At 40.2% G+C, this 16,201-nt stretch overlaps 1 protein-coding gene across 1 annotated transcript in view; it reads right to left on the minus strand.

Moving 5' to 3' along the window:
* Pld5 (phospholipase D family member 5) overlaps nucleotides 1–16,201 on the minus strand; it is a 241,380-nt gene that overhangs the window by 11,919 nt on the left and 213,260 nt on the right. Inside the window, exons 6-7 of the mRNA XM_090340203.1 lie at nucleotides 9,098–9,295; nucleotides 4,365–4,501 (exon numbers count right to left, since the gene is read on the minus strand). Of these exons, the coding sequence (XP_090196329.1) occupies nucleotides 4,365–4,501; nucleotides 9,098–9,295 (335 nt within the window). The remainder of the gene's footprint in view (nucleotides 1–4,364; nucleotides 4,502–9,097; nucleotides 9,296–16,201) is intronic.

Here is a 16,201-nt window from a genome sequence, read left to right on the forward strand (position 1 = left end):
TAGGTAACAGCAAACATCTTTTGTACACTGATCATTTACTGTACAACACAGAAATAAGCTTGTAGGATGTATGGAGAACATCTATAGCTTTTTGGGTAGGTACCAAGAAACCAAACTCTCCTGACCTATGGGGCTGGCTGTGTGGCAAGGGTACAGTGAGGACCATAGCTCCCCCTCTTTCCAGCTGTCACCAACACTACCTTACCCTCAAAGTGGACAGAATTCCATGTAGGAGCCGCCAACTCTCTGCTCACTCCATCCTCTCTTCTTGGATAACCACATTCCACATGAACTTCTTTTCTGATTAGCTAAGCTTTCCCATGCTCCTTACTCCCAAACTATTCTTTAGTATCATCTCTCCACAGCTCCTCAACCTCTCACCTCTGGACTGGGCACCTAGAATCAGCCTATCAGTTTCTTCTTCAACTTCAATTTCTTCAATCTCTTTCTTGCATCTACTACTCCTGTGCCTCAACTACATTCTTGCCTTCTCAACATATGGCTTGGTGTGATGGTGCATATGTTATCTTAGCTTCGTGGGAGGCTGAGGACTAAAGGATTGTGATTCAAGGCCAACTCTAGAGTCTGAGACTCCATCTCAGTGGAAGAAGCTGGGTGTGGTCGGGTATACCTATCATCTTAGTTGCAATTGAAAGCCTCAAATAGATCAAGGTTCACCTAGCCTAGCAGCGATGGGTGATCACAGTAACAAAGTAAAAGAGAATTGGAGGTGTTGCTCATAGGCAGAATACCTGCCTACTAAGTGCTCTGAGCTCAAACCCTAGTCCTAGTACCTTGCTGGAAGAAAATAATGGAGAAGCTCCTCAAAGTCACAAAATCCCAGGGTAGCAAAGCTCCAGCCTCCACCATTTCCTGGTCTCTACTCTTTTTCCAGGGTTACCTCTCACCACTTAAATTTGTGCTCTATGATCTGATCTCATGCTCATGCTGTGACTTTTACCTAGAAAATAACTCCTCTTTCTGTTTTCTGACTAATTGATGAGTATTTAAAAATATTCAGGTCAAGAGGGAAAGTTTCACTTCCCCTTTTATGCTTGCTTCTTGCCTTATTGCTCTGGCTAGGAATTCTAATACTATGTTAAAGAGGAGTGGAGAGAGTGGGCATCCTTGTCTCGTTCCTGATTTTTAGAGGGAATGGCCTTAGCTTTTCGCCATTAAGTAAAATACTAGCTGTGGGTTTGTCATACACAGCCTTTATTATACTGAGGAATGTTCCATGGATTGCTAGTTTCTCCAGAGCTTTTAACATAAAGGGGTGTTGGATCTTGTCAAATGCCTTTTCTGCATCTACTGAGACAATCATGTGATTTTTGTCCTTACTCCTGTTGATGTGTTGAATTATATTAACTGATTTGTGTATGTTGAACCAGGTTTGCCTTCCTGTGATGAATCCTGTTTGACCATAATGTATAATTTTTTTGATGAGTTGTTGTAGATGGTTGGCCAGTATTTTGATTCTGTATTTAAAGAACCCTTTAGATTCCACTTCCAAGATGCTTGAGCTGACTCAAAACTTTGGCAAGGTAGCAAGATATAAAATTACCCCTCAAAAATCAACTGCCTTCCTCTATGCCAACAGTGAGAGGAACGAGGCAACAATCAGGAAAGCAACTCCTTTTGCAATAGCCTCAAAGAAAATAAAGTACCTAGAAATTATCTTAACTAAGAATGTAAAGGATCTTTTTGATGAAAACTTTAAAATCCTGAAAAAGGAAATGAAAGCCGAATTGAGGAAATGGAAAACCTCCTATGCTCCTGGATTGGAAGAATCAACATCGTGAAAATGGCAATCTTGCCAAGGGCTATCTACAAATTCAACGCAATACACATCAATATCCCAATGCCATTCTTTAAAGAAATAGAAGAGGCAATCCAAAATTTCATATGGAATAATAAAAGACCCCGTATAGGAAAAAACACTTCTGAGCAGAAAGAACAGCGCTGGAGGAATTTCAATTCCAAACTTTAGACTCTATTACAGAGCTATAATTCTCAAAACAGCTTGGTACTGGCACAGGAACAGGCCTGAAGACCAATGGAATAGAACTGAGGACCCAGATATTAAACCACAGACCTATGGCCACCTAATCTTTGACAAGGGAGCCAAAAAAATAGAATGGAAGAAAGACAGCCTCTTCAACAAGTTGTGCTGGCAGAACTGGTTAAGCACCTGCAGAAAACTAAAGCTGGATCCTTCGTTGTCACCTTGCACTAGAATTAACTCCAAATGGATCAAAGACCTGGAGGTAAAAGCTGACACACTGAAAACTTTACAAGAAGGAATAGGAGATACACTAGGCCTCCTTGGCACAGGTTGAAACTTTCTTAATAAGGACCAAGAATCACAACAAATCAGAGAAAGGCTGGATAAGTGGGACTGCATTAAACTGCAGAGCTTTTGTATGGCAAAGGACATAGCTGGTAAACTAATCAGGAAGCCTACAAAGTGGGAGAAGAACTTCATCAACCAAACAACGGACAAAGGCCTCATATCTAAAATATATCAACTCAAAAAATTGAATCACTCCAAAACTAACCTCCAAAGTAACAACCATCCCATTAAAAGATGGGCCAAAGACTTACAGAGTGCCTTCTCTGAAGAAAAAACAAAAATGAAGAAATGCTCAACATCTCTGGTCATAAAAGAAATGCAAATCAAACAACTCTAAGATTCCACCTAACTTTAGTTAGAATGGCCAGGATCAAGAAAACTAATAACAACAGATGCTGGAGGGGATGTGGCCAGGAGGGATCACTACTGCATTGCTGGTGGGAGTGCAAACTCATTCAGCCACTATGGAAAGCAGTATGGCAGTTCCTCAAAAGACTAAACATAGAGCTCCCCTATGATCCAGCAGTTCCACTACTTGGCATTTACCCAATTGTCCAGAAACAAGGACATGCTAAATCCACTAGCACAATGATGTTCATTGCAGTACTATTTACCATACCAACCTACATGTCCCTCAGTTGATGAGTGGATCAACAAGTTGTGGTATTTGTACACAATGGAATTCTATGCTGCTGTCAGAAAGAATGACATTGCCCCATTTGTAAGAAAATGGAAAGACTTGGAAAAAATCGTATTAAGTGAAGTAAGCCAGACTCAAAGGAACATAGGCTCAATGGTTTCCCTCATTTGTCATAATCAGTAGAAACCTTGGGCTCTCCTAGCAGAGATTTACATTAATAGAACAAAATCTAGAGACATTAGGCCAAATCGTACAACACTAAATGCAAGGACCTCCAGGATAAGGAAACAAAAGCCATATAATGAGTGACTGTGGTCCTTAATGTACTATGTTATCTCTCATCTCTTTTGCTGTCCCTTGGTTATCTCATATTGTTACAGTATCCCACTTCGTTACCTGATATATCGGATATATTTATATTTGGTTATTTGAAATTGGATAGGGAAGGGGGGAAAAAGATGAGGGGTGGGGGTCGGGGGAGGGAAATGGGATCAAGACATGTGAAAGAGTATCAATGTATGTGAATTAATGCACTTCCTATCTGGCAAATATCATGTAACCTTGTATTAATTACAATAAAAATATCAAAAAAATTTTATTCTCCCCTATTTTTCCCTCTCCCATGCTTACCCATAAGTTATAGTTCAATTTGTTCATAGTTAACATTGAATACAATTACTGCACTTTTTTTTGTCGGTTATGGGGCTTGAACTCTGAGCCTGGGTGCTGTTGCTGAGCTTTCCAGCTCAACGCTAGTTCTCTACCACTTGAGCCCAAGCACCACTTTCAATTACTAAATTTTCTTATCCTTCCTCCCTTCATTCACAAGTCCTCCATCTTATTTTGTATTTTATTTTCCCTATTATTATTATCATCACTATTATTATTATTTTGGTGACAGTCCTGGGTTCTGTCCTTGAAGGCTTAATCACTTGGGCCTCAGTTACATTTCTGATAACTGGGGGGCAGTTAATTGGAGATAAGAGTCTTACAGACTTTTCTGCCCAGGTTGGCTATGAAGCATGACCCTCACATGTCAGCCTCCCACGCAGCTAGGATTACAGACATGAGTCATGGATGCTCAGCAACTTTCAAATACATTTTAAAGTGAGAACTACCCATCCTTTTCTCTGAAATGGCTCTAATATCTCTAAGGTAATCTGCAGGGTGAGACTCAAACCCCTCTCACTGGCAGGAGATGCATGGTGAGTAAATTGCAAATGCACACACAACCAAGGCACACTGGAAAGGGTGTGCTCTTCTCTAATAACCTGATAACATTCCAGTGCCTATGCTGGTCTCTGCTGTGGAACCGGTTTAGTTCCTGCCCTGAGAGCCCGGGTTCTAACTAGATGTGGGCAAGTCACTGACCTTTTGGTACTTGTGCTGGAGATGGGCAGATAATCCATGACTGCAATGTAAACATATTGCTTGGCATCATCAATCACACTGTAGATGGCATCTATGTCAAAGCTTCTGTTCTTCGGGCAAAAGAGTTTGGGAGAATTCTGTGGCAATACAAAAATTAAAATGTTAGAACATTAACTGTGGACTTAAAACGTTCCTTCATTTTTCCATGGATGTTGGTTTACCCTAACTAAAATTATACAGATTTTCTGTTTTTTTTTTTTGTTTTGTTTTGTTTTTGCCAGTCCTGGGCATGAGCTCAGGGCATGAGCCCTGTCCTTGGACTTTCTCAAGGCTAGAGCTCTACTACTTGAGCCTCAGCACCACTTCCGGCTTTTTTCTATGTATGTGGTACTGAGGAATTGAACCCGGGTCTTTGTGCATGCTAGGCAAACACTCTACCACTAGGCCAAACTCTCAGCCCATGTTTTTTTTTTTTTTAAACAGATTAGACAAATATATTTTTAGTCTTTTCAAAGGCTGAGACATGAGAGATTAAGGTAAGGTAAGATGGGTCCCAGGTCTATCCTTTAAGGCTGGCTTGGGAAAACAGTCTTGCATCAATACACACATCTCCTCTTGTGTGGAGCATTCTAGCTCTAATACTATGCAACTGTGGAATATATCCCTGGCATACAAGCTGATAATTTTTGAAATGTTATTCTCTAATCTTATACACATACACCCAGTAATTTATTCCAGAAGTCATACTTCCTGAGAGACGATATGAGCATGAAATAAAGCAAGACACAAAAATCTTAAAATCTATTCTTCTCTGAATCTTTCATAGAAGAAGAGTGTTGATGGTTGAGAAGCAGTCATCAATAATCCTCCAGGGAAAACCGAGTTGAGTTATTAACAATGCCAAAAAGCATCAGCAGAGTGAGAAAAGAAGGTATTATTTTAGACATCAGCAAAATGAAAAAAAAAGAGACAAATCATGTTTGAAGTATTTTTCTTATGTTGCTTAAAGTTTCTATCTTACAAAAATGTGATGTTTTTAGATGAAGTTGTTATTAAAAAGGAAAGAAGTAGTTTGGAATTTTTCATTGTTTCCTCCCCTCCACTGAACAGGATTGAAAACATGGTTTCTTATTCTTCCTGACTTTCTCTGACTAGCAATATACCATGGCAAGTCTAGGGAATAAATAATGTAAATAAGATTTAGTACCAAAAGTCTGCAACTGCCTAAAATGCATGGCCAGCAGATTCCTTGTGATGCTTAACTTTCATTGTCTACTTGCCTGGATTCCACAATGCCTCTGAGATTAGTACAGCACAGTTGTGGGTGTATCTCTGATGCTACTAGACTATCCAGGAATAGGGTTCTTTATCAAATGAATCCATGTATTCACAATAGGAAAATATTATTGGGGTACTGAAAGGTAAGGAGTGAGGCTTAGGCAGAGGATGTGGGTCACTAGAGGTATGTTTGGAAAGCTAAAGCCAGTCCTGGGGCTTGAACTCAGGACCTTGGCATTGTCACAGAACATTTCTTATTTCCCCCTCAAGGTTAGTGCTCTAACACTTGAGCTTTTATACTCCCACTGCCATAATGCTCTGTTTCACAATGGGCCCAGTAACACAAGCAAAGGGAATAGGGACTAAGTACTCTGAAACTGTGATCTAAAATAAATCGTATGTCTATCAGACATTTCATTACAGAGATGCAAAGGTAATTAAGATGGTTCCAAAGTCTTTTGTGGTCTAATCCCTTACTCTGCGCTGGTAGGAATTCCCATCTCAACACACAGGTCCACGGTTTGAAGTTACTGGAATAGATGCCCACCTACAAGGTACAGGGGTATGAAAGGAAGTACGTACCCTTGGCAGTGATGGCAGAAGTATTTATTTATTATTTTGTTGAAATAGAATGAACTTTCAAGGTTTACTCTCTGTGTGTGTGTGTGTGTGTGTGTGTGTGTGTGTGTGTGTGTGCGCGCACGCGCTTGTCTTAGGGTTTGATTATTCTAGGGCTTGAACTCAGGGCCTGCGTGCTGTTTTTGAGCATTTGTGCTCAAGGCTGGCACTTGTCCACTTGAGTCACAGCTATACTTCCAGCTTTTTGGTAGGTACTTGGAGATAAGAGTCTCACAGGCTTTCCTACTCCAACTGCTTGGAATGGTGATCCTCAGATGTCAGTTTTACCTGAGTAGCTAGAATTACAAGCATGAGCCACCAGTGCCTGGCAGCTTTCAAATCCTAATAAAGTAAATGCTGTAAAAAAAAAAGGATACACAGGGGCCGGGAGTTTGGCCTAGTGGTTAAAGTGCTTGCCTAGCATGCATGAAGACCTGGGTTCAATTCCTCGGTACCACATATACAAAAAAGCCGGAAGTGGTGCTGAGGCTCAAGTGGTAGAGCTCTAGCCTTGAGAAAGTCCAAGGACAGTGCTCAGGCCCTGAGCTCAAGCCCAGGACTGGCAAAAAAAAACAAAAAAACAAAAAAAAGGATACACACTGAAAAAAACCAACAGAGCAGTGATACTTCTGCCCTCTTTTTCCTAGCACATAGATAAATGGATGTTCCAGATACGCAGACACTCCTACACCTGCAGTGTGTGCTGTCCTTACTCTCGCTTGCATTTTCCCTCATTCAGGCGTTGTTACTGTTTCCAGGGACTTTATAATGGCCTTCCCAATACTTTGCTTATCTACATGATGCTTATAGATGAATCCACGACACTTTCAGGATGAACTGAGCCTTGAGCTCTGAGACAGTTTGGTGGTGGTGGTGGTGGGTAAGGGACAGCTGTTGCTTGGCTTCTGTAATTATTGGCTTCTATCAGCAGCCCATAGCTATGGCCACATTGTATCTGCCTATGAGCATTTTCTCAGTTGGCTCATCTATTGATATATTTTCCTATTTTGGCTATCAAATTCGAATTGTTGCTGTTGTCTACATTTCAGCTGAAATATTGTGTCCTTTCTTCCATGAAATAGGTTTTCCTAGATCCCTAAGCAGAGGTAGCTTCTCTCAACCTTGAACTCCCATGCTATGTATTTCTTGTTATTATTTTAAACATTTTTAAGTATGCAGTTTAGTTCAATGGCATCAATTATATTGATATTGTGCAGCTATTAGTACAGCCTACCCAAAATTTATTTCCTATCTTTTTTTAGCATGCTCAAATTGATATTATAATTACTTGCACTTTGTTATACTCTGAGTTCTAGCTTGAATTTAGAGCTCATGCTTTTTGTTTTCTCGCACCATTTAAGTCATGTGTTCACATGATTTAATTTCCTCAGCCTATTGGGTCTACTTTAAACATGCTGCAGGATGCCATGGAGAAGATGATTTTATCTCCCCACAGGTCCCTGTGTTCAAATGCTAATATGTTTTTGTTTCAGTTAACAATATATGGAATTCTATCATATGATCCCATGTAAGACTGGTTTGCGAAAGGAATAAATTTAGGCAATTACATTGGTATGTTTATATTGCTATTATCTTACAAATTTGGAGACTGTTCCCTAGTCTGAAAGAAAGAGCTGAAATTTTGGCAGTATAAGCACACATCCTGAGATATTTTGGTATGGTATGACCATCATAGTTTTGAGCTTATGTATACATATGCCAGTCCTGGGGCTGAAACTCAGGGCCTGATCAATGTCCTTGGGCTTTCCTCAAAGCTAGCGCTCTCCCACTTGAGCCACAGCATCACTTCCAGCTTTTTCTATGTATGTGGTACTGAGGAATTGAATCTGGGTCTTCATGCATGCTAGGCAAGCACTCTACCACTAGGCCAAACTCCTGGACCTAAAAAATATTTTTTATCGTCATCATAAAGGTGATGCGCAGAACAGTTACAGTTACATAAATCAGATAAAGAGTACATTTCTTTTTGAACAATGTTGTGCTTTCTTTCCCTCTCTCCCAGTTTTCCCCTTCTATTCCCACCCACAAATTGCACAGTTCCTTTTCAACACAGTGTGTTGAATTTATAATCTGATCACTCTGAATTAAAACTTCTTCATACAACTAACTACTTAGAAATAATAGAAGAGCCTGGGAATGTGGTAGAGTGCTTGCTTAGCATGCATGAAACCTTAGGTTGAATTCCACAGTACCACACACAGGGAAAAACCTGAAAGTTGGGGCCAGGAGTTTGGCTTAGTGGTAAAGTGCTTGGCTAGCATGGACAAAGACTAGGGTTTGTTTCCTCAGTGCCACATACATAGAAAAAGCCAAAAGTGGTGCTGTGGCTCAAGTGGTAGAGTGCTAGCCTTGAGAAAGCCCAAGGACAGTGCTCAGGCCTTGAGTTCAAGGCACCCTCTGACCTCCTTTGCACCTCAGTGCTCTACTACATAGGCCACAGTTCTACTTTGGACTTTTTTGTTTGTTTTTGCTAGGCATGAGGCTTGAACTCAGGGCCTGAGCACTGTCCTTTGTGCATGCTAGGCAAGCACTCTACCACCAGGCTAAACTCCCAGCCCCAGCTTAGGACTATTTTGGTGGTTAATTGGAGGTAATAGTCTCACAGACTTTTCCTGCCCAGGCTGGTTTTGAACTGTGATCCCCAGATCTCAGTCTCTTGAATAGTTAGGATACAGTCATGGGCCACCTGCACTGGGCACATTCCAATTCTTTTAGCTCTAAACAATCACATCAAAACATTCCAATTTGACAACGAGCTTTTGGAAGAAGGAGAGGGAAAGCAGAGGGAGAATGAAGGGAGAGGGTAGAAAGCTCACCGACACAAATGCTTGTGACTTGGTTTCATTCAGCTGAAGTTGCAATTTCTTTTCATTGTCATAGACTCCATAGAGTCTCTTGGACCAGGTCTGAGGCACTCTGCTCTTGAATTTTAATGAACTATATAAGGCAAATATCCTTTGTAAATCAAGGACCAGGCAGCTGCAGTTGTAGAAGATGACACCAAGTTCTTTCATCTGTGAAATTAAAATGGAGAGCATCAATGCTGGGTGTATTTGATGGTGTTATTTTCAGGAGGGAAGACATGCATAAGAAAGACATTTCTTCCTTTGCATTTGTTTTTACCCAGAAATATGTAGATACAGCTATTCATATTATGACAGAACAAAAGACGCTTTTTTAATTAAAGAATTTATTAACAATGATTTTTACATCTTATTTCAAATGACGTGTTTAACAAACAAGTCAAAAGAGACTTTTAAAAATGCATAAGTGTTTAAAGCAAAACTTTCCCTGACTAGTATGTTTGGGGAGAATAATATTATACTGTTATATAATATAATAAACTTCCCCATATTCATTTACACTGTTTATGTAGATTCTTCAGATTTGTTTCCTTAATTATTTTTGGGGGGACCAGAATTTGGCCTACTGGTAAGAGTGCTTGCCTAGCATGCATCAAGCCCTGGGTTAGATTCCTTGGTACCACATACATAAAAATAAAAATAAAAAAGCAAGAATCTGTGCTGTGGCTCAAGGGGTAGAGTGCTAGTCTTGAGAAAGCCCAAGGACAGTGCTCATGTCCTGAAATCAAGTCCCAAACCAAACCAAACAAAAACAAATCTATTTTTTTTGTTTGTTTTGGCATAAGACCTGAAGTCAGTTAGCAAGATAAAGACCTTACACTGTAGCCTGATGCAACTGTCCCAGACATGATTCTGAAGCTACACTGCCTGGAACTAGTTGCCTAGCTCCACAACTTCTTAGCAATGTAATTTTGGATGTTCTAACTTCTGAACTTTGGGTGTCGTCTTCTGTAAGTGGAATTAATGAATAACACTTTATTTCCTATAGTTGCTATGAGACTTAAGATATCTAACAGACAAGGGAGTTTTAGAAGAGTACTTTATCACATGATAATTACTAAACATGGCAATGATTATTCTTATTAATATTTTTTTTGCAAACTAATATTTTTTTCTTTCTTTTAATTATAATTAGTAAAAGGGTTACATGATATTTGCCAGATAGAAGGTGCATTAATTCACATACATTGATACCCTTTCACATGTCTTGGTACCCATTGCCCTCCCCCCCCATACCCCCACCCGTCTTGGTTTTCCCCCCTTCCCTATCAAATTTCAAATATCCAAATACAAATAAATTCAATATATCAGATAACAAAGTGAGATACTATACCAATATGAGATAACCAAGGGACAGCAAAGGAGATGAGAGATAACATAGTACATTAAGGACAACAATCATTCATTATATGGCTTTTGTTTCAATATCCTGGAGGTCCTTTCAATTAGCTTCATACTATATGGCCTTATGTATCAAGATTTTGCTCTATTGCAGATCTCTGCTTGTAGAGCCCAAGGTTTCTACTAATTATGACAAATGAGGGAAACCATTGAGCCTAAGTTCCTTTGAGTCTGGCTTACTTCACTTAATATGATTTTTTCTAAGTCTTTCCATTTCCTAACAAATGGGGCAATGTCATTCTTTCTGACAGCAGCATAGAATTCCATTGTGTACAAATACCACATCTTGTTGATCCACTCATCAACTGAGGGACATCTAGGTTGGTTCCATATCTTTGCTATGGTGAATAGTGCTGCAATGAACATTGTTGTGCTAGTGGATTTAGTATGCCCTTGTTTCTGGACGGTTGGGTAAATGCCAAGTAGTGGAATTGCTGGGTCATAGGAGAGCTCTATGTTTAGTCTTTTGAGGAACTGCCATCCTGCTTTCCATAGTGGTTGAACGAGTTTGCACTCCCACCAGCAGTGCAGTAGTGATCCCTCCTTGCCACATCCCCTCCAGCATCTGTTATTATTCGTTTTCCTGATCCTGGCCATTCTAACTGGAGTGAGGTGGAATCTTAGAGTTGTTTTGATTTGCATTTCTTTTATGACCAGAGATGTTGAGCATTTCTTCATGTGTCTATAGGCCATTTTTGTTTCTTCTTCAGAGAAGACTCTCTTTAAGTCTTTGGCCCATTTTTTAATGGGATGGTTGTTACTTTGGAGATTAGTTTTGGAGTGATTCAATTTTTTGAGTTGTTGATATATTTTAGATATGAGGCCTTTGTCCATTGTTTGGTTGGTGAAGATCTTCTCCCACTCTGTAGGCTTCCTAATTAATTTACTAGCTATGTCCTTTGCCATACAAAAGCTCTGCAGTTTAATGCAGTCCCACTTATCCAGCCTTTCTCTGATTTGTTGTGATTCTTGGTCCTTATTAAGAAAGTTTCAACCTGTGCCAAGGAGGCCTAGTGTATCTCCTATTCCTTCTTGTAAAGTTTTCAGTGTGTCAGCTTTTACCTCCAGGTCTTTGATCCATTTGGAGTTAATTCTAGTGCAAGGTGACAAAGAAGGATCCAACTTTCGTTTTCTGCAGGTGCTTAACCAGTTCTGCCAGCACAACTTGTTGAAGAGGCTGTCTTTCTTCCATTCTATTTTTTTGGCTCCCTTGTCAAAGATTAGGTGGCCATAGGTCTGTGGTTTAATATCTGGGTCCTCAGTTCTATTCCATTGGTCTTCAGGCCTGTTCTTGTGCCAGTACCAAGCTGTTTTGAGAATTATAGCTCTGTAATAGAGTCTAAAGTTTGGAATTCAAATTCCTTGGAGATTGTTTTGTCTGTCTCCCTCAATACATGGATGAGAAAGAAGCCTGCATAGTTAAGTGCAAAAAGAAGCTGGCATTTAATCAGGGGTAAATCAAGAATTTGAATGTCTATTTTCTGTGTCTGGTTAAATCTATTCAAGAACAAAGTTACACTGGTTTCTGCATCCCCTTTGTGAAAACTGCAAATGATCTCTAATTTAGTTAATGAAAATGATAAAGTTGTACTGTCTGTCAGAAAAGAACAGCACATATGTGTGCATGCTGATGGGATCATCGGATCATCTAGTGAAGAATTGTTAGGGAAGGCCTGGGCTCATAAAGAGCCTGTAGTTCATGGATAGCAATCTTCTTTTTGATCCTTCCTGCCAACTTTTGCTCAAAAGATTTCACACAAGCTCACAGGAAAGGGCACCTGCTGTTTAGGGACCACAGTGCACATACGGTGGAGATCTTCCCTGTTTATCTGTCCTGGTCTTTTACCATTATCCAAGCTCTAGAAAAAATGCCAAAGAGTGGACACAAATTACTTATTGATGGATTGGTTCTTTTCTCTAGAATGCAAGAAATAAAGCAAGGAGTGCCCTCTGTGTGATCTTGTGCAAATATTTTTTTGGAACTCTAGAATTAGATGGCCAAACTCATTCATGTCAATGAGGGTAAAAAAGTGAAAGAAGATAGATAGAAGACTGCCTACCAGGTTAGTCCAAAGCCACTGATTCCAAGAGCCTTGTCTTATCATCTTATCTTATCTTGACTGACTTCAGAGCTGGGGGCTGAGCTAAACTGGACAAGATAGGATCTATATGAATTGGTAAATACTTACTTCTGATGATAGAAGTAGAAGAGGTAGAGTAGGAATGTAAGAACCCAGCCAGGTGTGCTGGCTCATGCCTGTAACCTTAGCTACTCAGGAGGCTGGGATCTGAGGATCAAGGTTCAAAGCTAGCCCAGGCTCAAAAGGGCCCGAGTTTCTTATCTCCAATTAATCACAGGAAGTGTAGCTTGGCTCAAGGGTAGGGCAGTAGCATTGAGCGGAATAGCTCAGCGACTGTGCCCAGGGCAAGTTCAAGCCCCATGACCCCCCCCACACACACAAAAAAGTGAGCAACCAAATTTACACTCCTCCTTAGCCAGGATATTAGAAAAGCACACCACAGAGCTCCCTGGGTTCTTTTAATTTTTTTGTGGGTCATGTCTATATGGAGTTTTAAGGAAGCAGGTGGTGAGGGGTGTGACATCAGGCTATGAATGGAAAAAGTCCTTTTGGTTGTGATATGGAGAAAGAATAAAAATGAGAGTAACTGGAGACAGGCATTGAGGAGGGCTGAGGGACACTCATGTTCATGTTACCTGAAATCAGAGATTTGGAGAAATATCATAGAGTTAACTGCTAATGAATGACTTAATTCCAGGTTAATAGCCCTTCTATCTGCAAAGTTTTTCCTGACCTAGCCTTGGGGTTTTAAAAGACATAGATTTTGTACTCATTTCTGCCATTTCCCAAGTTGGGTTAATGCTGCCACTTTACCTTCTCCAGAAGTGCCTGGAGCACTTCACTGTTTCTCAGTTCTTCTACCAGTGTAGTAGTCTTTACTACAGTATGCTCTGGGGGTAACAGAGCTGATGAGGCGCTATTTCTACCTCAGTCAGTACTCGCCCAGACCAGGGCCTTCCTGACATGTTTCCCTGTCTCCCAAATGTGGTTTTGTTCTTCTGATCTTGCCTAAGACCATTGGTAGGAAGAAACAAAAACAAACATAATTCCCAGACCCTGAGCTTAGAAAGCTGCATTGAAACCAAGGCCGGTGAATGGTCCAGGGCCTTCTATGAGCCATTCAATTTTTTTGTTGGTCATGAGGCTTGAACTCTGAGTTTGGGTGCTGTCCCTGAGCTCTTTAACTCAAGGTTAGGGCTCTGTCACTTGAGACATAGCACCACTTCTAGTTTTCTGGTGGTTAATTGAAGGTAAAAGTATCACAGACTTCCATGCCCAGGCTGGCATTGAACCACTATCCTCAGATCTCAGCCCTCACTCAGCCTCCTGGGTAGTTAGGATTACAGGAGTGGGCCACAGGCACCCGACTGAGCCATTCAATTTTATCAAGCCTTTTTTTTTTTTTTTGTCATGGGGTTTTAACTCAAGGCCTGGGTATTGTCTTTGACAAAGCTCTTTTGTTCAAGACTAGCACTCTACTACTTTGAGTCATACAGCCCTACTTCCTGTTTGTGAGTGCTTCATTTGAGATAAGAGTCTCCTGGAAGAGTATCTTAGACTTTTTTGCACCTGGTTGGCTTGAGACAGTGATCCTCAGATCTCAGCCTCCTGAGGAGCTAAGATTACAGGTATGAGCTACTGGCATCCAGATGATTTTTACCAAGTCTTTGAGCAATGACAGGGCTCATTTCAAAAAGTCTGCAAGTGCTTTCTAGCCTAGCCATTTATGAATGTGAGTTGAAAGCTACTTTGGTGGTACAATTGCTCACTTTTTTTCAGACCTCTTTTCCCTACATTTCTTCTCTCCCCCACCCCATACTGTCTAGAGCATTTCTGTCTAATTTTGGTTTTCTGGTATGATATAGTTGGTGAATCTCCTGGGTGTCAAAGTCTGATCAGCTGAGTCTGCATCTTGGCTCTGCTCTTTGCTTGCTGTATAGCCTTGAGTAAATTGCCCCACTCTTACATTTCAGTTGATTGTTCAATAAGGATAATCTCTATCTCCAAATTTTATTGCTAGAATTCAATAATAATCATACTTAGGATTCATAATATTGATGGAGTGCTTAGTTGGTATGTAAATTGGATTTATACCTGCTCAGACCTGGGAGTATGACCTTGTTTAGAATACAGTCTTTGCTGATGCTATCAAACTAAGATGAGGTTATATTGAATTAAGTGAGTCCTGAGTCTATTATGATGGATAACTTCATGAAAAAAGGGAAAGTATAGCCACAAATATACAGACACACAGGAGATGGCTGTATGACCCGAGAGTGACAAATCTATAAGCCAAAGAACACTGAGAATTTCCAGCAGCTGCCAGAAGCTAGGAAGGTACAAGAACAGATTGTCTTACAGAGCTTTCAGAGTGCACCTGGCTCCAGCCCTGTGGGAGAATGATGCTTTTCTTCTTTGAACCTAACAAGTGGATGGTAATTTATTATAGCAGCACTAGGAAATGGATATAATACTCCAAACCTTCTTTAAACATGACATGGGCTTACTTAGATGTAATTTTTATCCCATCTAATACAGGAGGAAATTAAGGCTCTAAATCAGAGTTGGAGAATGCTCTAATGTATGTGAATTAATGCACCTTCTATCTGGCAAATATCATGTAACCCTTCTATTAATTACAATAAAAATATATGAGAAAAAAAAGAAGGCCTGAGAAATCATTAAGCACATGAACAAGACCAAACATGTATGCTTCTCAAGTGAGTTCTCTTCAGGTGCCTGTGGCTTGAATTCAGGGCCCAGCACTGTCCTTGGACTTTCTCAAGGCTAAATCTCTACAACTTGAGCCACAGTACCACTTCCAGCTTTTTCTATGTATGTGGTACCTAGGAATCAAACCCAGGTCTTTGGTCATGCAAGGCAAGCACTCTACCACTAGCCAAGCTCATGGACAATTATATTAATATTTTGTATATTCTAGGAATAGTGTTATAAGTATTCAAATGCCCCTTGGCAAAAAAGTGGTTTCTCAATCCTGCTACATAATTGCTAGATAGTCATTCACCTTCTGATAAATGATATGTCTGAGATTTGAGGATTGATTTTTTTAAAAATATTTTTTATTGTAATTAATAAAAGGGTTACATGATATTTGCCAGATAGAAGGTGCATTAATTCACATTTGAGGATTGATTTAACTCCAAAGCTTTAATATACAAATCACTATGCTGTATTTCCTATAGCACATGGCAGTATACAATCTATTTGCCTATTGTTATTAATTGCTATTAACAAAATTGGCATACATGTTTCCTGTTCAGTCTATTGTTGTACTTGACACATAGTCCTCATGTAGCACATAGTTGGATTCATAGTTGATAAATGAATAGCCCTGAAATGAATAAATGACTGTCAAAGATGAAAAAAAAAAACCCTTCTCCACCCAGGAATCCTGCCACCAGGCCTGCCTGGTGCCCTCTGATCCCGAGCTTATGCCACAAAAGCCTGGAAGCAGGAAAACTGGAGACGCTACTGTGAGTCCATCTGGCCCTGCCAGCTCAGAGACACACCTGGATGAATTTGACAAGCATGGTGCTCAGTGATCAGAATTGTC

Source organism: Megascapheus bottae, chromosome 10, assembly GCF_031878675.1.
Source record: "Megascapheus bottae isolate mThoBot1 chromosome 10, mThoBot2.hap1, whole genome shotgun sequence".
Lineage (NCBI taxonomy): Eukaryota > Metazoa > Chordata > Mammalia > Rodentia > Geomyidae > Megascapheus > Megascapheus bottae.